At 41.2% G+C, this 20,666-nt stretch overlaps 4 protein-coding genes across 4 annotated transcripts; 3 read left to right on the top strand and 1 right to left on the bottom strand.

Annotated features, from left to right (window-relative positions):
* Positions 1-333: 333 nt before the first annotated feature.
* LOC145895058 (uncharacterized) lies at positions 334-2,205 on the top strand. Its single transcript, XM_082983805.1, has 4 exons — positions 334-451; positions 657-693; positions 945-1,019; positions 1,273-2,205. Exons 1-4 carry the CDS (start codon positions 389-391, stop codon positions 1,386-1,388), a joined length of 291 nt encoding a protein of 96 aa, XP_082839931.1. The 5' UTR covers positions 334-388; the 3' UTR covers positions 1,389-2,205.
* Positions 2,206-2,399: 194 nt separating this feature from the next.
* LOC145894672 (uncharacterized) lies at positions 2,400-4,081 on the top strand. Its single transcript, XM_082983305.1, has 5 exons — positions 2,400-2,479; positions 2,916-2,952; positions 3,016-3,102; positions 3,392-3,543; positions 3,848-4,081. The coding sequence occupies exons 1-5, from the start codon at positions 2,423-2,425 to the stop codon at positions 4,079-4,081; spliced, it is 567 nt and encodes a 188-aa protein (XP_082839431.1). The 5' UTR covers positions 2,400-2,422.
* An 8,585-nt stretch (positions 4,082-12,666) lies between these two features.
* Positions 12,667-13,830, top strand: LOC145894669 (troponin C, body wall muscle-like). Its single transcript, XM_082983301.1, has 6 exons — positions 12,667-12,714; positions 12,762-12,786; positions 12,852-12,995; positions 13,228-13,397; positions 13,614-13,713; positions 13,784-13,830. Exons 1-6 carry the CDS (start codon positions 12,667-12,669, stop codon positions 13,828-13,830), a joined length of 534 nt encoding a protein of 177 aa, XP_082839427.1.
* Positions 13,831-14,052: 222 nt separating this feature from the next.
* LOC145894399 (uncharacterized) lies at positions 14,053-19,545 on the bottom strand. The gene is made up of 6 exons (XM_082982974.1): positions 19,314-19,545; positions 18,149-18,574; positions 16,685-17,781; positions 15,956-16,164; positions 15,637-15,722; positions 14,053-15,480 (listed from the first exon to the last, which is right to left on the bottom strand). The coding sequence occupies exons 1-6, from the start codon at positions 19,408-19,410 to the stop codon at positions 14,522-14,524; spliced, it is 2,874 nt and encodes a 957-aa protein (XP_082839100.1). The 5' UTR covers positions 19,411-19,545; the 3' UTR covers positions 14,053-14,521.
* Between the last annotated feature and the right edge of the window lie 1,121 nt (positions 19,546-20,666).

Below are 20,666 nucleotides of genomic sequence, written 5' to 3'. Positions count from 1 at the left end.
TAAAATTTGAAGCGCTTATCGCTAAACTGTGGATGAGGAACAGATACCACTAGTTGCCGCCCTGAGCCTGGCGTAAGTCAGTTATTGGAACATATTAGAAACTGCCCAAGGACATTGGACTTTTCCATTGCTCTCTGCGCGTTCCTTAAACAGGAATTCAGTGTCTTCACATAAAACGTGCAACAAGCCTTTCAGTAAGCCTTTCAGCGCCCTAGGCATCATTTGCGTCGGATCTAGTGTATTTTGAATCCACATGTGCGGAATGAGACGGTTGTTAATGTAGGTTTTTTTCTGGACGCTGCGTATTCTGATTCAATATCTTGTGTTGCCAACAGGTGTAGGAAGTTTGTTGATAGGCGATTGAAGAAGTTTTTCAAGATCTGCTTGTATGGATTTGATTTACAATTTTCTTCATTTCTCTGTCATCACATGCATGCCATCTTTAACAGACGTGAGTAGAATAGAAAAAGTAGTTGAATATAATCGAAATTCTGCTACCTGAGACATCCCGTTTGAATACATACAAGAACATTTGAAACTTTGGAAAATTTGGACATGATGAACCTTATTTTGTCTCTAGTGTTGAAACAATATATTGCCGTAATTTGTTACTGTATAGTGCTTAACTTATTCTAAATGTGCTTGTTTTTTTTCAGGCATCGCAAGATTGTGGCTATGGTTATGTATGTGAAGGTAAGACTGTCGTTTTATCTCCAATAGAGAATTATTGGACTATAAGGCCAATTCCCACAACACCTTTCTTAGTCAATAAAGCGTGCATGCAATATTCCTCGACACAGTAATTGTGCGCCAATTGCATTGTTTGTTTAAAATGACCAAACCAATAAGATACAAGTTTTTGTTTTCATGTTGTAAGCTAACGTTTACAGTAAAGTTAGTATGTCCATAATACCTTTTAGCAACAAAACACGTGTGTTTTGCAGGGTGGAATTACTGCTGCGGATCGGTGTTGGATAACCAGTTTCCTGTTTGTTGTGCACCGTGGTTCGCAAGATGGTGTAAGCATTCGTCCACTTGATTATTAAAAAGTTAAATTAGTTCATGATAATCGTTCTGGTTTAACTTTTCATTGAGTACAATTGAAAGGTTAACATTACTCTTTGAATAAGAAAGTCAAAGCAAAACGTTTCGACACAACTATGTTCATCATCACCAACTTTTGTACTATTTTACTACAAAGCTGTTCATCGTTAAACTGTTTGGTTTCAATAGCGTATTATCTTTATGTAGTGACGTATTTTGCATTTGCAGTTTTCTGGGTGAGTATTGCTCTGTCCTGTCTCGCCTGCTTCGGATGCTACGAGTTTTACAAACTGGCCAAATGCGCATGGAAGGCAAAGAAATACAAACCAATCACCAATCTGTAACACAAGCACGTCAACAAGTGAAGTTGAGATTGCTCCAACCACAATGTAACGTGGTTTCGTGAGAGAGGCGTGCTCCAGGGCGACACCTGGCGATTAAAGATCCTTCCCTCCAATTAAAAATTCTTGCATCGGAAACTCGCTCGCCTTTGGAAGCACTTTTTAAGCGTTTTATAAAGATGTTTTAAACTATTCTGCATGACTCAAATGTGGCCGAAGTTATGCAAATACTGTTAAATAGAACGTTGTTTTTGCGAGCTGCATTGCACACTCGACATGCGAGGTCTGATCACTTGTCTGGTTGTAACAAACCACGGAAGATGTTCGTCTACTATGTTTTTGCAGTAAACGTCGTTTTATTGGGTACTCGTACTATGTACTACTTTTTTTCTGCTGATTACGCAATGCACAACCAATTGTGTCTGGGTTGATGGATTTTCGTTTTTCTCTTCAAATAACTGCCGCACGCTATTTTGCCAGTTCGTTTATCCGTGTATCGTTGACAATGCACCAAAGCACACAATGTTTCACCGTACGTTTTTTTAAGAAATTTATGCAACGCTTTTCAGCTTCGGTGAATATTTAAGCAATGGTCACTGAAAGTATTCGTCGCGTTTTCTCGTTGAACATTTTTGAAGATGTGTTTGAAATAACTTGGTTGTTATTCTCTTTCCAGCGTTATTTTACACCATTTTTGTGAATATCAGTATTTGAGCTTGAAATGTGTTCAGTCAAAATGTCTGACACACACATAAGTTCCTATTCATGTGGCCTCACGCAAGTCGAACAAAAACACGTTTAAACATTAACATCACTATGGACCCGTCACGAGTCTGATCATGAGTCTTGATTGCAAGTCATTCATTTACCACAGGCAAAAGTTTAGGTTGGTGTTGCACTGTACAACAGATGAAGGAAAATGTAATGATAATAATAATACGAAATAGCCTCGTGTTGGAGGTGTACATGTAAAAATATTTTCCTCGTACATCATAGGGTAGTTATAAGGTTATACTGGATACCAAGAATTTATAGCGATGATCAAACGCGGATTAATCACCTTTGTACTTCTGGTCTGTATAAATGCTGTCGCGGTGAGTGGCCAATTTGGTCAAGTAAAAACAAACTCATAAAACGATAAATGTCTGTTCTCCCGAGGTTCATTGTAATACTGCTTACACACGTTTGTTAAAACTAACCTGCACACAAGAACACGTCAACAACTTACAAGCGTTCGCGAAGTGTTTGATAAACTTTCGGATAAACAATATAGCCTATGTAAACAATGAGAGCTGGGGACATGGTGTATACACGCACTTTTTCGACCTGTAAGGTCTCATCAGTGCAGCTGTTGAAGTGGCACTGTGCTAGCTGGTAGACTAGCAGGCACACAGATGTCTGCAGCTCTCATTGATTATTATGGCTCTTTTGCGCATATAGCCTAATACAAACGCATCAATCGTATGTCTGCAATGATTTACGTTCTTAAAGTAAACAACATTACAACTAACAACTATGTGTGTTCCTCAGGGCTTTGAGAACTGTGGCAACAACTACTATTGTCCAGGTATGCCCAAACATTTGTTCACTTATTGTCACCCCTAAAACGTTTTTTATATTCGTATGGCAGATCAAGGTGATGAGGTTGGATACTGTTGCGGTTGGTACGGAAGCGTGGCACTTTGTTGCACCTACACAGCTTGGTACACATGGTGGTGTAAGTACCAACAGTATTTTTCTCATTTAAGATTAAAATTCTCCTTCCAAATTTGTTACTGATGCTGCCAGACATGTTGTCCTTAGAAGAAGATCTTTCTGAAAACTTTATAAATATTTATATGTGATAATTGATATCACCAAGTAAAGCCTGTCTTTCGTAGTGAAGCAACCCTCCTTTGCCATGCTAGAGCATGTTTACATGTTAAATATGTTACATTGCTTGGCAAGTTGAGTTCAACTATTACTTTAAGTATGTGGTGTGTACAATGGACTGATATATTGCATAGGGGTTTGGACCGCAATCGTCGTCTCTCTGATGCTCCTTGCAAGTTGTGGCGCATACTGTAGACGACGAAGCCGGCAACAACCTTCGAGACGCACACCCAGGACCGTAACTGTCACCACTGTGGCAACCGACGACAATGGAGTTGTAAACCCGGTACGACAAATGCTCTGTTAGTGCGGTACAATTCGTTTCCACCTTTAGTAATTCCAGTTCCAAGTAACAAAATTTGCTGCACATATCTGACATGTTTATTTTCTCGATCCTTCGTATAATTTATTCATAGTTTCCAACAATTGTCAGTGGTTGGCATAGCAAGAACTGCCATTAAATTGTGCCAAACGAGAGTCCAGGTTCACAAACAACTTGAATTTTTTGTTTGTCTTTTTTGACGTGCGTAAGAGTTGAACCTGTAACGTTTTGTTCTTCACAGAACCTTATACGATTTTTGTGGTTTCAGTTGTACAGGGAGGGATCTTATTCTCACGCCCCGCCTTCCTACGATGCCATTCACGATCAACACCACCACAAGGAGGCACATCATCACCATGACAATCACCATGACAACCACCACCACCATGACAACCACCACCACCAACCAACCCACCACCACCACCAACCAACCCACCATCACCAACCAACCCCAGCTCACCATGCTCACCATGCTCCGGCATGCCACCATCCAACAGGATAAAATTCCCTCGCGTTCACGGACCCCCCCCCAACGTATTGTACCCAATTCTTTGTATATCTAATTTTTGCAATATCCTGTATCGTCGCTGGTAGCCAACAAAACGTATCGTCGCTAATAGTTTTGTATGACACAAATTTTTAAATCACGTGATTCAAAACAACCAATCTTGGCCCGTCGTCCAGAGTGCCTAAAGATATGAGCAAATTTGGTATGAGAACTTATATTTAGTGTCCGCAATAAAGTAATAACGAATACTACTTAGCATCTCTTTACTTATTTCAAGACTAGCAGCTGTGAAGTGGAACTTTTAAACATTAGCATTATGCATTATATCGTAGCTATCAGTCCGCATGTTTCGTTTATATGAGACTCCAGTTTTTCGCGTCTCTCAAGAAGAATGCGCGCAGTTACTCCTATTTCACTTAAGCGTTGCTGCTTGTTTTGTCAAAGCTCTTTGGCATCATGTCTATCAACATGTTGATTAAGACAGAGATTACCATGACGTTGGTAAAACAAAATGCATGCGTAACGTTATGTCCACCGGAAAGTGTCTGTATATTGTCGAGTATAATGATGAGTGTGTCTAAGGCATTAGAAAACAACACTCCAGTCAGACAGTTACTTTGGTTGTGTTGCTCGCTACACACCGTAAGTTCTCATTGGCTTCCACTGTGCCGTAAAGCTTGACTGCAATCCAGTGGCATGGTCTCTTTCTGACTATTTACCTTCCGTCAAGATCGAAGTCGATCACCAGCTGCACTGGAGAGACATCATAGGTGGAAAAAGTGTTTGCAACCGTCCGCAGCTCATTAACTGACTTTTTGACTTCAAGTTATACTTGCTATATTTATAAATATTACATGTAAATGAATAAAACGATCACCTTCGTATTATACTTGAAAAACATGCATTTCTATATGTGTGAAAAAGCCATAATATTCAATGGGAGCTTTAGACAGTGTTTTGACCTGTAAGGTCTCATCAGTGCAGCTGGTGACTGTGGCACTGAGCTATACCTTTTAGACTAGCAAGCACATTCCTACATACATTTCTGTTTCTGAAAATAGTCCTCTATAATTGTTTCAGATAAACAATATACGGAAGTTGGGAGGGTCCAACGAAAAAAGAATAATAAATTCTATCAATCTCAGTGAACCCGTATGTGGGATAAATGTTTATCGCAGCCTCAAGTTTTGCCCAGACCATGAGTACACAAAACCTGATGTCCATTCCTTCCTTGTTTAGTTGTTTCAGTCGTTCCATGGCTGATTCAAAGAGCAACCGAAACACACCGAAACGACGATAATTTTTTTTCACCATCACAGCCTGCAAGGGTATATCTACTATAGTAGAATAATGAGGTTTGGAAACAAATTCTTATTTTCATGTCGGATCTTTTTAAAACACGACGAACTATATATATGTGATTGTACTAAGGTATCATTCTTGTGGATTTATTGTTGTTAATTGAAACAGTGGTAACAACAGTTATACATAACACTGTTATATTTACAACAACACCTAGATTCGTGTATAATTATAACTATCGCCTATTACGCCTAGATCACAAATTAATAACCATGGTTGGTGTACTAGTGTCGATGACTGAAAAACACAATGATGTTTTTGTGACTCCTCACCTGCAATTCTATTCCTTTCGAAACGTTTTCTTCCCCAAGAATTCGGGCAATATCCTTGACTATGAAACCAATGCCAGCTATTCCAACCACTTCTCTAGCTTCACCCGTCTTCTGCCTGACCGCCAACCACATATCACAGTGTCTGGGGTCAACGTAGATATTCCTAAAGGCAGTTTCGTTGCCAAACTTCTTCAAGACATATGGGATCCAAATGAATTGCATGTACAGCATTGCTGAAACAAGATTATCTGTTTATGAGACCAGCGCTGCACGTCGTTTCTAGTGCTTTTCGTTCCTAAAAGAGTTCATTAATCTGCAGCAGGAGAGGGAAACTTTGCGACTGACGAGCCAAAATTGAACAGTTGCATTAAAGCAGGGAAAGAGTCGTGATGATATGGCAAAGGAAACAGAGTAAATTTAGGCATAACACAAAAAGTAAATCCTAACGAGCCATCTTAAACAGGCAGCAATGTGTGCGGGTGTACTTCCCCTATGCCATTGCAGGTGTAGTCACTTCAACGAGTTAAGCGGTTGGGTAAATGAGTCTCTTCACTCTCTGGAGTGGAGATTTTACCAACATACCCTGTTGGCACTTGAGCTTTGTCATTTCGTGCCCCTTACGTTTTCAATTTAATTATTAACTTGCCAAACGCGTGCAAAGTGCTTTAACCTTGCAGTGCTAGAGTGCCCATAATACCCTTACGAATACAATTCTGTTTACAGTCTTGATAACGTTATCAAGGCAATAAATATCATTTTATTGTACATGATAGTGTAAAATAATATGCTAACATCCCTCATTCCTAGTGTAGATACATACCCGCCAAGTACAGTGCTGTAAGCAAAGTAGCGTAGGTCAGTATAGCAAAAGCCAAAACGGTCTTCCAGAGAGTGAAGTAGGAAGCGACACCACAACTTATGGTGATGAGAAGACACTACAACACAATGGTGAGAAATGAGAAGTTCATCATGTAAGTTATTGTAGGTCTTCTGTAGCCTACTTATAGTATAAGTCGAGAATTTGTTAGGATGGAATCCACCTATCCCGCCCGGTGACCATCTACCATCAAATGCAACCTGTCGTAAGCTTACATCAACCCCTAGTATTACTGGCTGAGTTTCTTCGACAGACGGTGATATTCCGTGATGAGATCACCTTAAACATGGGCGCCTGACTCGATAACCTTTATGGTTTTAACGGTGCCCATGCCATTTACTTATTTTGTGTTAAATTAAACATGATTTTTAAGTCTTGCTAAAACCCAGAAAATCACCTGAAGTGGAATATTTTCCAGGACTGTGTGCGAGTACAGCAAAGGAAATTCCTCCCAATTCCGGGCAACGAGAATTCGTCTGACCTCCTCCCAGTCTCCACCACTCGCTGTTACAACTTTTATCTCCTTCAGTTCGACCATTCTTGCTTTATCAGCAGTAGAGTTTATTTAAATACTGTTTATTTATCAATCAAAAATCTAAGTAAGAAAATCAGCAACAAGCAAATGCAGTAATTTTTCTCAACAAATGCACGTATATCCGATTAGAAAGGCCCGTGGACAGATCCTGTTGTAGACATGCTATCTGCAAACAGGAGAAAACTGCATGGCGATATAAGTGTCTTTTTCTCCATACCTTGCAGCACGGGACAGCGTTCTTCGTTGCAGTCGCTTCGTAACTGATTGCCCCATGCATCTATCGTGCCATATTAAAGAACAGTTCCCTGTATCGTGATGCTATTGTTTAACACGCAATTGCTTTGTCCCGACACCAACCTGTTACAATTAGCCACGGGCACTTTCCAAACTCACGTCAACTCGATTAGAACGAACGAAAATTCATCATTCATGCTAGATGACATAAGTAGCGCTCCGTCCACCTCATTAAAACGTTCTGCACCAATCTTGTCATAACCTTTAACACTAACGTCATTTTTTAAAGTAGTGTTCCTTTAACCTAAACCCAATTAACTACACTCACTCTGGCTATATATCCCGTTTAAATTCATCATGTAAAGGGGAAGAGAGAGGGAGACACACAGAGACAAGTAAAATACCAAGATAGAGACAAGGCAAAAAGGGGTTGTTTGTCGCCTAACTATACGAGCTATTGTTTGGGACCAGTTTCTATGCGATGTTTGTAAGTTGTCGATGTGTTTTGTTGTTTTAATGAATTAAATTGGAGGGTAAATCTTAAAGGTCTGCAGATTTTGTTTAAACAGTAGAGCAGGAGTCAGATATACGGCAGTGTTATATTTTTGTACTACGCCCCAGTCCCGGGTCAGTGCACCCATTTATACCAAGATTACTGTATTGGAATTAACATAGAAATACGCCACAGTTATTAATTCAGCTGAAAAATACTTTAACCACATCAACCTTTTTGTGGTTGATGATTACTTAAATCTTATTAGTGTCCTTCCCGCCATTCACCATCATTCTTTATTTTATCGTTTTTTCTATCCTTCTTCAGTTTATGCTGTTGCGTTTAATGCTTGTTCTTCTATAAATTCCGTATATCCAACACCAATCAGGTAAACAATCTTTTATTGAGGTGTCTAAACTTACGGCAGCATTCCAAATGAAACCACAAGTAATAGAATCGTGTGGAATCACCACAGGATGGTTGGATTCAACCCGCAAACATACAGTGGCACTGGTCAAAGGCACCCTCGAAAAATGTCAATGCGGATCAGCAAGTTACAATAGTGGAGAGTAGAGGTTATTGGTTTGGAGTCAGGTCGGCCTGTAATTATTATTGCATCACGTTTGTGTTGTCCTTTTCTACGTGGGAAACCGGTCACAGATATAAACAATGCTAAAACCACATTTTCCATATTAATATTACACTGTGTTCGCTACAATGCACCCCGGCTTTTGACCGCGCTGTTTTACACATGTATACGAGTACTTCCTACATGAGGCTGCTGCATGGCAACCGCAACGTTAATATTTACGATAACTTTTTCCAGAAGAGCCTTTTTGTTGATATATACCTGGCAGTATCAGTAAAGAAATGTTTGAATACAAAATCAATTGCATAATCGTCAAGTGCATGATTTGAGGAAAGTCAAAGCTATAAATCTGCTGGTAAACATCGACGAAGCACAAATACAGTACTGTGTTCACCATAAGTGCCAACTAAGATATCATCCTTGTGGTTACTCTCTTATTTACCGAAAATCCCTTCTGGAAAACATGGGAAAATATCTTTCTTAAATGACAAAATAGGACCTACTACCACAATCTCAAAATATCGCGCATGCACTATAAGATTGTAACTATTTTTTTTATCTAACAGCGAAATTTAATCTACAGTAATTGGCGCAGTTTGTGGGTCATTTCGTAATAACACAACCGTCACAACTTTCCTAACATAAATTTGGATATAAATGAGCGTAGGCCTACGTACATACATACTAGATATGGCATGTTGTTTCTATGTGACGATGTATGCTTTCTGTGGGTAACCACACATTCAAATTATTGCCTAGACAAGTGAAACGTGTATAAGTCACACCAAATGGTCGTTGTTACCGCATTGCAGCAACATTTTCTACGATATCAGTTCTAGTGAATCATTGGTGTTCGTTTCTTATTTTTTTATAACTGTATATTCGTCGTGGAAAGCGTTGGGATTGGGTGAACCAGTTGGTTATTTCAAATGGGCTTCGGCAACATAATGGTCAAGAATCACTGTTACAAACAACGCAATTGTCACAACCGTTTCATATAAACTACATAAGGTATGTTAAAAATCCCCCCGAGCGCAGGCAAGCTCGTTCGTCCGACTTCGACAAAGTCATACTTAAGGTAAACACTTCTTGCAGCCTTGAGCTCACTAAATACCATGAGCCCACAATACCCAATGTCCATCCCTTTTCTTTGCAGTTCTTCTACCCACGTCAATGCAGCTTTCATCAGCAATTTGAAAATCCCCTTCTCACGGTATTGCCGTTTCACCATCACTGCCTGGTACATAGACGATACAAGTTTACATTTTTAATAGTCTTCGGAAAAGTGGTTAACGATACAATTCGGTCAATTGTAATGGGACAACACAACGTTATCTCGTCATGTTATCGACCAAAAGGAAAATGCATCATATTAGAATAAACAGCATTATGGGTAAAAGTACTTTTAATTCATAGCTGAAGAAAAAAAGAGGATCGACATTTTGTATCGGTAGCTGTCCGGACAGACATCGAAGCTATCGGTTAATATATTCAAACGAACTGAATTCTCTTGGTGTTGCACTCTTTAAGAAGACTGACTTTTGTATTCTAAAGTACACTAACTTTTCGCGAGTTTCCTCTCTCTTCACAATGCGATACAAAAAAAAAACAAGCACAAAACGGGATACTACAAAAGTCAGTCTTCTTGATGAGTTGCAAACCAAGAGAATTCTGTTTCTTAGACAAAATAATTATTTAAAACATAACTTGAACACAAAGCCTTTAAGTGAAACAAACCTGCAGCTCGATTCCTTTTGATGCTGAACTGTCTTTCCCAATAACAGAATGCACACGATCGCCGATTGATCCGATCCCAGTTATTCCAAGTAATTCCTTGCCTCCATTTGATTTGTCCGCCACTGCCATCCACATTCCACATCGTTCGGGATCTAGGAAGTTCCTCTGCAACGCTTTTCCGTTTTCCACGTCGCCCAGATTACACGGAATCCACACAAAGTGAAAGTAGACGGCAGCTACAACGTAAAATAGTTTGGCGATCTTGTAAAACGTTAGAGTCTTCAACAAGAATAGTAAGAAACTATACAATTTAAAGTGTTGTGTGTTCATACAATCGATTCTTAATGTGTTGGAACGTATCTAGAAAGCAAAGTGGAGCCAATAATATGAATTGTGTAAGCTGCCCAACGGATGGAGGTGATTGTATAGTCACCACAGAGTGGATGTCTTTGCTTGGCCGTTTGGTCAGCAAAGTCGTCTTATAGTCACACCAGCTGCACTGATGAGACCTTTTAGGTGAAAACAGTGGCCATCTGCAGCTTACACAATACCTAGAAAGATTGACAAGAACAGACTCCCACATACAATTACACGAACAAAAAGTAATTATTAACTAAGGACAAGTAACATACATATTTTTGACACCAATAACCAACATGAGTTTAATATAACGATTTAGGTTAAACACCCATTTACAAAAAAACTTTCAACAGCACATCAAAACCTCGTTATAAAGCCTACCTGCCGTGTATGTTGCTAGCAGAAAGGTTGCATACGTAAGTAGGATGTAAGCGCAGTAATTCGTCCAAGCGCTGCAGCTTGCGGTCGCACACACGCCGCTCAGAGTAAATGCAAAACCCTGATACACGAGTTACAACTAAAGAAGTGCAGTTTCTGTGTCATCACACAACATATCATAGCAAAATATATACAGACGCTTTCAACACGAATGTGTATATTTTTAGTGCAATTTTAACGCCATGGGCATATTAGCTAATTAAATGATCATATGCATCAGGCGATTGCTGACTTTTTGCGCTGCAATAACTTTTGACTTACGTGAAAATAAACATTCCTAAAAACTGCGCAACGGAACATGGGGTTGAATTCCTCCCATCTTCGATCAATTAAAAGTTGTTTTATATCCTTCCAATCGGCAAAACATGCTGGGACAACTCTTACGTTCAGTAACTCTGCCATATATACTGTTTGATGCTTCACAGGCAAAATGCGTGGTCTAGTTTCCTGCAATATTTCCCCCGGGCTACTATAAAACCGCTTTGATATAATTCTGTGCGATAATCGGTAGTTTTAGAGGAGGTGGTTCGCGGCATGCAAAATGCAACTGTTTTGTACCGGGCGAAAACACGTCTACAAAACTCCTGCCAGATCGCCCACTTACACAACACTTCATTACGACTTACATTACAACATAAAATTCAAGGTTGAGAGCAGTACTGCCTGTAGTACTTGATCTATGGCACAATAGCTCAGTACCATAGGGAACATAAAGCATGATATCATTTTGCGCTACTGGGTAACCAAGGTAGACATCCTAAATTAGCCGTTTCGTACCGCTAAGCATCTTTGTGTGCCTGTACTCGTGTCTAAGAAATTGTACAGACATTTTGTAAGTTGTGGCTACGCTGTTCATTTTTTGAAAAACATGACGGTAAAGCTGTAGCAAACTATTACCAAACCGTATCACATCGATAAACTAAACTTGAACAAAACCAGCACTCACAGACCTACGCACTTCCTCTGTTAAACGATTAACCCAATCAAATGCTCGGTTAAAGCCATGTGATGTAAAAGGGTTGGTGTCGATCAAACAAATTTATTCGCTGCAGAAATGCGTGCTTGCAATTGGACAGATTGTACATTAAGATATAACATTTACCACTTTCTATGCGCTAGGCTCTTCATGCACGCTCGACCAGACTTTCAATGCGGTGCTAAAAACTTAAAAGAAACACGTGGTTAGTTTCGCGCGTGGTGAATTGTCAGTAGAATCCCAGACAAGTTATAGGTATGAAGGCAACGTGGATGTTCCGGTTTAGTGCATCACTGCATGGGATGTATGGCAAAGGTTATGGACCTCTAAACTACGCGCCATGTATTGCTTTATCCATTTGCAAGTGGACAATGAGAAAAACATTCCTGTAAGTCTCGACTGCGGATCAAGATGTTAAAAGTGTCACCACTACATGCTCGTGACGTCACTGACGTGTACGCGTGTCCGAAATGACCTTGGCACCTCGTTAAGCGCCTTTTTCGTCTGCTGCTTGCACTGTGGTGTATTTAAGCCGGCGACGGCCAGGTAAGGCAGCACAGATTGGAAAAGTATACTTCGTTGGAAAACCTGACTATACCGGCAGCCCAGCAACAAAATGGTAAGCAAGGGTTTTGTTGGTGCTAATTTTGCAATCGTGCCAATAATCAGGCACTCCCTTGGGGTGTTTGGTGATTACTTATGACTAATGAGTAATGTAAGTTGGATAAAAACGTTGTCAAACCTTAAAACACAGGTACAACATTTTCTAACTATGCTTATTGTTCGCGTATTTTGTTTTAGTCGCTTCCTGAACAGCTCAAGGACGGTACGTGATGATTTTTTAGGGCATGAACTGTTCCAAACAATTATATTGTTTCTCTGCGTTGTTAGAATGCACTGGCGCTTTCGAAATTTTCACCAATGAGAGTCCTGATGGGAAGTTGGGTCCAGAGGAGCTCGGCAAGGTGTTGAGAATGTTGGGTCAAAGTCCCAGTGACGAGGAGGTAGCTGAAATTATTCGAGATTTCGCAGAAGGTAACGTAAAGTTATAAATATTCAAGCAATATAGACCCAATAATATGAGCTGCAGTCGGACGGTCACTGTTTCGATATATTAGGCCTCGAGATAAATATTTTCGTGCCATTTGGTTTGGTCTGGCAAAATAGTTTGAGGCGACCAAAATCACAGCCTTATTGTGGCATGAAACAAAACTCCAATATTAATTTAATGGGAAAAAGCGCACGGGAATATTTACTTGAATGCCAGGTGACAACTTGGCGCTTGATGAGTTCCTCGACTTCATGGCAAGGCAGCTGAATGGCAACCAGGATAAACGGGAGGAAGATCTGAGCAAAGATTTCAAAAATTTGCTCAAGGAAACTTTCCGGTGGTACGACAAGGACGCGGATGGCATCATTAGCTGGAATGAAATGAAAGTAGGAAAACCGTTGTGTAGAAACCATAGGCCAATAAGAACGGATTACTTTGTGTACGCCAATTGATTTATGTTTTAACTCGCGAAAGTACAGGTAAAAATCAGACTGGAGTCTTTACTTATGACAATATATTTCACACATTCATAAAGTGAAGTATAGGCAAGAAATAATCTTGCTTTGTCAAAGAAACACCTGATTAAGACGTTTTCTCGCTAGGTGGCGCTCCAAAACACGGGTGAGAAAGTCGAAGACTGGGAAGTGGATGAACTCATGCGTGACGGCGATGAGAACTTCGACAAAGTGATTGATTTTGATGGTAACAACATTATCCTTATTTATTATATTGCAGTAAAACCTTTGCATAATGTTTCATTTGTCTAAAACAGAATGGATCAACATGATGAAGGAGCTTGACGGACACATTACCTGTTGATATTTTCACATTTTCTGATGCTCATGCGTTTGCGTTTCCCTTATTTTTCTGTTTCGAGTAATAAAGCGCTTTGGAACACGACTTATTGTGTGGAGTTATTACAGACATTGGACAGGCTCATTTAAGTCCTGCTTCTGAAACGCACTGAGAAGTCTTACAACGCTTCATCTTATTAAGTCTCCGTCAGTGGCGCCGTAGAGCACTGGAAATGGAATACAAGAAGTAGCTGCGGGATTACGTTTAATAAAGTGCGTTTACGAAAGTTTGAAATGACAAGCTCATATGACATAATACGAAGCTTATATTAAGAGGAATGTATTTGACCTTTAAATTACACTGAGAATGAGATCCATATTATACATTTAGAACCACTTACAACAGCGCCAAAAAAAGGTTTCCATGCATCGCTTATATTCCCCGACTGCAACCAGCAGAACAACGTTACACTATGGGTCTTTCAATCGAACAATAAACACAAAAAATAGCAACAATGTCATCAAAATACTCATGGAAACAACACATTTTAACAAAATTACAGTGTACCAGCAAACTAGAAAAACACTGAAACGAGTGATCTACGAATTATATTTGAAAAACAAATCACAAGGGAGAGAAAACCTTTAAAATACATATTCGCATTTGATAGTTAACCGTATAAACTTTGACAATCTTTAGAAAAAAACGCTGAAGATTAAGTCTGATTTAGAGCTCGACGTACAACTGGATTTCGTTCGAAAAACACTGATTTCGACTCCGTCTTGCGATCATAAGAAAACACGGGTCTTTCTGCGTCTCGACGCCGTGACTTCCTAGTCTTTGGCACTGGCGCCGAGGAGCTAACTTGATCCTTGGTTAAATCATCACGCAATCGCCATTTCTTGAACTCCTCGCTGTTAGTGGATTTCGACTGCACAGGTACAGCGGAAGCAGTTCTAGGACGCTTTTCGCCTAACCCTGTGTCCACCTCCTTTTTGCTGTCCAAAATTTTCTTAATTCGCCGTTTGGCGAGATCCGAAATCAACTCATTATCAAGTGGATCGTGCTGAGGAAGGTCTCGGGATTTATCCGGAGACCTGCGGCCCGACGGAAACGATTTCTTGGAGGACGAACTTCTTTCTTTCCCCTTCGTTTTCTGCCGCACCCAGTCATTGTATTGGTCCCTCTTCGCAGTTTTGGAAGATTCCTTCTTTTCCATGGGGTCGCTTTCTTGGGAATTAAACGTACCCGGCGGAGGTACGTCGAACATCGATTTCGGGGACATAACCTCCATAAATTGTTCCAGAAAATTCTCGCTCTTTCGCTCAGTCGGACTTTTCTTGTTCCCGATGAGGGGCTCGCGCGCCGACAAGTTCGAACTTCCCGCGTCCACGTGACCCAGAACCTCCACTCCCCCATTCGTGAGGTCGAATTTCACCGGAACCAGGTTCGCGCCGTTGCTAGGTGACGGCCTACGCGCGTAGGTAGCCTCGGGGGTACTGAACGACACGTTTGTTGGCGCCGATTTTGGGCGGGGTTTTCCAGGTGTGCGGAGGGTCTTGGCGGCGGGCGTTGGCATGGCAACCTCCGCAGCAGCCGAACTTCGCAGGTCGGAGAATGACGTCACGTTAGTTTTTGCGGTTGCGTCACGTTGATCCTCCGATGACGCCATACCTGAATCAATGTGAAAAGGAATGTTTGGATAATAAAAAGTTTGAGTAGATAGAAGGTGATGTAACTACATGTTCGTAAGATTTCTGATACAAAATTACTAATGGCGCAGCATTAGGACACAGGAAAACGTCAAGCGCTCATACATAAATAATCTACCAGTTCCAGGTTTCAGATCAGATGAAGATTTTTCTGTTTGAACGTTTGTCACCGCTATTTCCCTTCGGCGCCGAAGTAGGATGTCCCTGCAATGGATTTTTCTCTTTCATATTTAAAATTAAAATAATACCATCTAAGTCGCTTTACAGAGACTAATGGAAATTTGAAAAGCATAAATGAAACTTGTATTTTTAAGTTGTTTGCTAAGCAACTGAACCATGAAATATATTGCGATGGAGGAAAGTTTTTATTTCACACCTACAGTTTACTAAAAACTTTGATGGTCATGTCTGGAATAACCAATAACTGCTTATCCAACCTATTTTTCTTCTTTTTCCATCGTTCATACTCCACAAGCGCCAACTCTCTTTTGTCTTCCCGCTGGTTGTATTCATCCATCAGCTTCTCACGCTTTTCACGATTCTGTCGCGTCGCATAGAATTTTTGTCGCCGCGCGAGGGCGTTCTTGCGCTTTAGCCAGTCGGCAACGACAGGATTGTCCGTACTCTTCAGCTGGTGGTCTGAATACTGCGGAAAGAAAAAAATGACGTCATTTTTAATCAATAATTAAATTATGATAAACGAACACCAGACAGTGCACGGGTTTCAACTATTGCTTGTTTTCGACACAATAACGTTCCAAGTCACAACAACGTGGAATCGTTTTCCTCGGTCAGCCAGCAGCCACATCGCCTATGGTCAGAAGTCACCCGCTGTTAATGGGATCTGTATGGTTGAAACATTCAGCACCCTCTTCATCCCCATTGTCACCTTCTTTTCCATTCCACTTACGCTAGTTTATTTTTTACTAAAGCGATGCGAATTGGCTGAGTATTTTCGCATTAAAGTTATAAACAAATGAAAGTTTGTATACTTTGAATCACCTGTTTTCTTTATAGCCAACAAAGACTTGGCAACCGATTTAACAATTCCTTTAAGTAATCCTAAGTCGTTTGTTTGAAGTTGTCTATGTATATATATATTTCGCCTGTATTTACAGGCATCATCGGTATGACTAATTTAATTAGAATTTGAGATTAGCTAGTACCTTGGGTTCAGGTTTCTTTGGACCATTGTCTTTGCTTTGTTTCCAGCTGCACTTGATCGGATGAGATCCGGGTCTGACCTGAGGTGCAGATTTTACTCTTTCCTTTTTCTGTTCTTTCGTTTCAGAACCATTTTGTGGATGTTCTTCCTCGCCGGGCTCTTCATCCTTCTTCTTCTCATCGCCCTTCTTCTCCTCTTCCCCACTCCCAGCAACTCTCCGCATCCTCCTCCCTGGATGAGCCGTACTCGGTCGGGTCGGGACTGTTTTGGGTCTCGAGGGTTTTTCCCGAGCTTCATCGGGATATGACGTAATCGGTATGTCGTCACAGCGTAAAGTGTGAAGAAGAGCGGTGAGGTAGGAGTAGGTGAATTGTTCGTCGTACAACGGTTCATGACGCTTATCATACACGCTAGGGGCGATGTAGGGAGTTCGTCGTCCTTTGCGTTTTTGTGAGGAAACCATCACAGCTGTGTATGGACGTGGTGGCTTCTTCGGCGTCGTTTTATCTTGTTTCAAAATGCTTTTGCGCTCTGAGATAGGAGATTTCTGCTCCTTTTTACGGCGGGGTGATTTTTCGGTGGGGATTTGATCTTCCTCGCAAGGAGCAACCACTGTCACGTGTTTCGAACCCTCCTGCTTGCTTTCCTCCAATGACTTTGTCGACTTATCAGATTCATCCGATATCTTCTCTTCGTCGTTGCCTCTTTTTCCGTCTCTTCCGGATTTAGGCCGCGGCGCTTTCTTCACCTCCATCTTCTCTTCCTCCTCCAGTTGACGTTCCTGGTATGTGCGGATTAGATCCCCCGCGAGTCTTCTTGCCGCCCTCCTGATTGATTCCTCGTACTCCTCTGCAGCCTCCCGTCGGGGTTTCGGAGCACGTTTTCCGGATGCGTAGAGAGCTCTCGTTTCCAAGTGCTTCCTCCTGTTACCTTGACGAGGAGGAGCTTGAAGGGAGCGAGATTTTTTGTTGTGACGTTCAAAGTATTTCCCGTAGTGATTCAGACTCTGGTTGTGCCGAAAGTCCAGGTAGCGATGAAGAAGAAGTTCCCGTAACAACCTGGCTCGATATTCTATCTGTTCCTGTTTGTTGAGTTGATCTGTTGAAAATAAAACGCATTGAATCAATTCATGTTGTAGGATGCGAGAGCTGTGCTATTTGCCTATCACGAGCGAAGATGAAAAACCCACGCAACACAAGCCGGAATGAGAACATTTTTCCGACCGGGTCAAATTGCATCCGTTTCTAAACCCAATAAGCGGGTTCGAAAATATTAGCCGCCTTTTACATCGTAAACAAGACTAAAAAAGTCAGAACCACATGTTTTTCTGATTAACTATTTTTCGTCAGGTTTTTTTGTTTATATTACACTGCGCAAAACACGGGTTATTCCTAATTATCCTTACCCTTTGCTGTAGACACAGTTACAACAGATATTGTGTGTCTAAAAATAAAGAAATTCATACCAAAATCTCTTTCGCTTCGGCTAGTTGAATCGTCATCGAAGGTCGACAAAGATGAGGCACTCGAGGATGAAACGAACGGTCTGTGCTTCTCGCCGCCTCTTTGCAATCGACGTGTTTTGTACTTGGCTGATTTTGGCCGTTGCGGATGCCTCTCCCCTATTTCAACGGGTGCCTGCGCCGACTTATTTGTAGCCGATTGCGGTCGGGGCTTTTCTTTTGGGCTTCTTACAGAAATATAGTATTCAGATTCTTTGCTCGGGGTCTTAGCCGACGACTGAGCGTTGGCGCTTTCCTGTGTGGTAGGTGCGCTGTCGTTTAGGATAGATTCGAGAAGAGTTACGCTGTTTTCTCCGCTATGGCTGTCGTCACTGCTGTCACTTGATGACGTAACCGGTTCAGCTGCTTTTGATTTTGAGGAATGCTTTACTGAAAATATACAAACCGCTGCGTGTTAAAGGTTGTCGAAACTGTTGCGTTGTAAATTCCATAAATTATCCGCGTTAATGTTACTTGACGTAAAACAACGAGATAGTCCCGCGATATAATGCCTGCTGACTAACAACATATCAGTTTTTCACTACCGAAAACACCAGTGCTGCAGCCATTTTTATCTGCCGATCTGTAAAACCAACCACCACCTACATTGGTGTCTTGTGCAGTGAATCGAGTGGATAAGGTGAATAATTGACTAACACTCGGCTTGTTCGTTGCCATAGCAACTAGCCGCCAAAGCTTATCAAAGTCCAAGTAATAACGGGTATGGTCTTGCAGGATACACGCACTTATAACTGGTATATGTATATTCATCATGATTAGTATCCCTCACGTTAACCACGCACACTTGCCAGTTGCTAATCACGAGCAGCTTTAAGATTTTTTTCATATGCATGAACTCGCTGTAACTTCACGTACAAAATTGCAATATAAATCACAGATATCAATTTCAAGCAACGCTCTAAAATTGGTACCTCAACTCTCAGCGGTTAAAAGCAATCACATTATAATATGCTGCACTGCACTCTAGGCATCTTTGTGCAACCTTATCATTACACTGGGTCCTTCCACAAATCATCGCACACTTATATCACGGCATCTTTCAGCGTTCAACGTCGCCCCTACTCATCACCCAAACTTCAACGACCACTTGAAGCGACAAAAAAATTACCTTTCCTTGTCGATCGTCGCTCGCGTGTACCGCGTCCGTCGCTGTCACTCCCCGCCGACGAGGACGACGAATTCGACGATGATGATTGTGACGTCATAATGCGCCTACGCGACTTCAGATAAGTCGAGAATGGGGCGTTGGTCTTTGTTTGTCGGCCCACAGTGGGTGTTACAGTACAAAAGCCTCTCCGAAGAGCTCGTGGCTCACCGCGGCCTTAAGGTATTATATCGGTATTCCCTGTAAAGGATATATGAACAACAAAGGCGTGAGGTTAGTGAAGAAGCATTCGCGCGGTCGTATCGCGTCCAATAATTCCACAATAGTTGTCTCCCGCTTGGGATTAAAAGCGTCATTGTCGTCGCATTGAAACAACAGCGCTTTGTGTACCCAGGAATCTGCCTTTGCATCTGTTTTAACAAACCTCGCCCGAGCGTATAATGTTTTGTTGTGCGATGTTGGTTTGAGTGTAGGAAATTGGATCCGTGTACGTTTGTGAACATTCAAACAAAGATTTACAAAAAATTCAAGCGCTCCATAGCAAAAGTGATTTAATGCTGTGCGTGTTACGTGAAAAATAAACAGTATTTTTCCGAAAAACACCAAGCAACCATTTGGGCAACACTTTAAATAAACGACAGTCTTGAATACTGTATGAAATACTATAACTAGATGTTGTACTTGTGTTACAAGGAATTTTAACGACCCACAACAGCCGGCGGGCAACCCTTTGCGGGGTTTCTACTTCCAGTTTGCGAGGCCTTGCCTCAGATGTCATGGGCTTTATCTTATCGCAATAACGTATTTACTTGATTGTAAGTTACTTGACCTCAATAACCCTAAGGTAATGTTAAAGGCGATGTTAGGTGCCCTACAACAATAATGTCAACTAACTATCAGATACGCTGATAAGCTTGTGCGATAAAATCTTATCGATACCAAGGAGTGAGTGAAGGTGAATTTAATTGAAACACAGAACCGCGGACAACATATCGGCGTAACATTAAAAACTGTATGTCGCCTTCGATTGTAAACCGCACAAACTTGAGTAAATACTGAAAATCGATTGTTGTAGCATTCGTGTTAACCCAACTGTGCTATAGTTTCTAGATGCCCCACAAAAATAAAGAGGATGATTGCGATATCGCCTTACGCATACATCAAATTAATGTTGGTCGGTGCGGCACCATATGCTGCCCACTTACCATTCAATAATTTCTCCTACTATTTCGTATGTCAGGTCAAACATTATCTCATGATAAAGTCACCATGGCAACCCACAACAATCCGTTCCGTATATTCAATGTTCCGAACACACTCAAAATTGGGCTGTAGAGGCTCCAGAACAAAACAAGA

This window comes from Ascidia mentula, chromosome 3, assembly GCF_947561715.1.
Source record: "Ascidia mentula chromosome 3, kaAscMent1.1, whole genome shotgun sequence".
Classification (NCBI taxonomy): domain Eukaryota; kingdom Metazoa; phylum Chordata; class Ascidiacea; order Phlebobranchia; family Ascidiidae; genus Ascidia; species Ascidia mentula.
The sequence above is the reverse complement of the archived record's forward strand: the minus strand, read 5'-3'. Positions and strand labels throughout refer to the sequence as shown.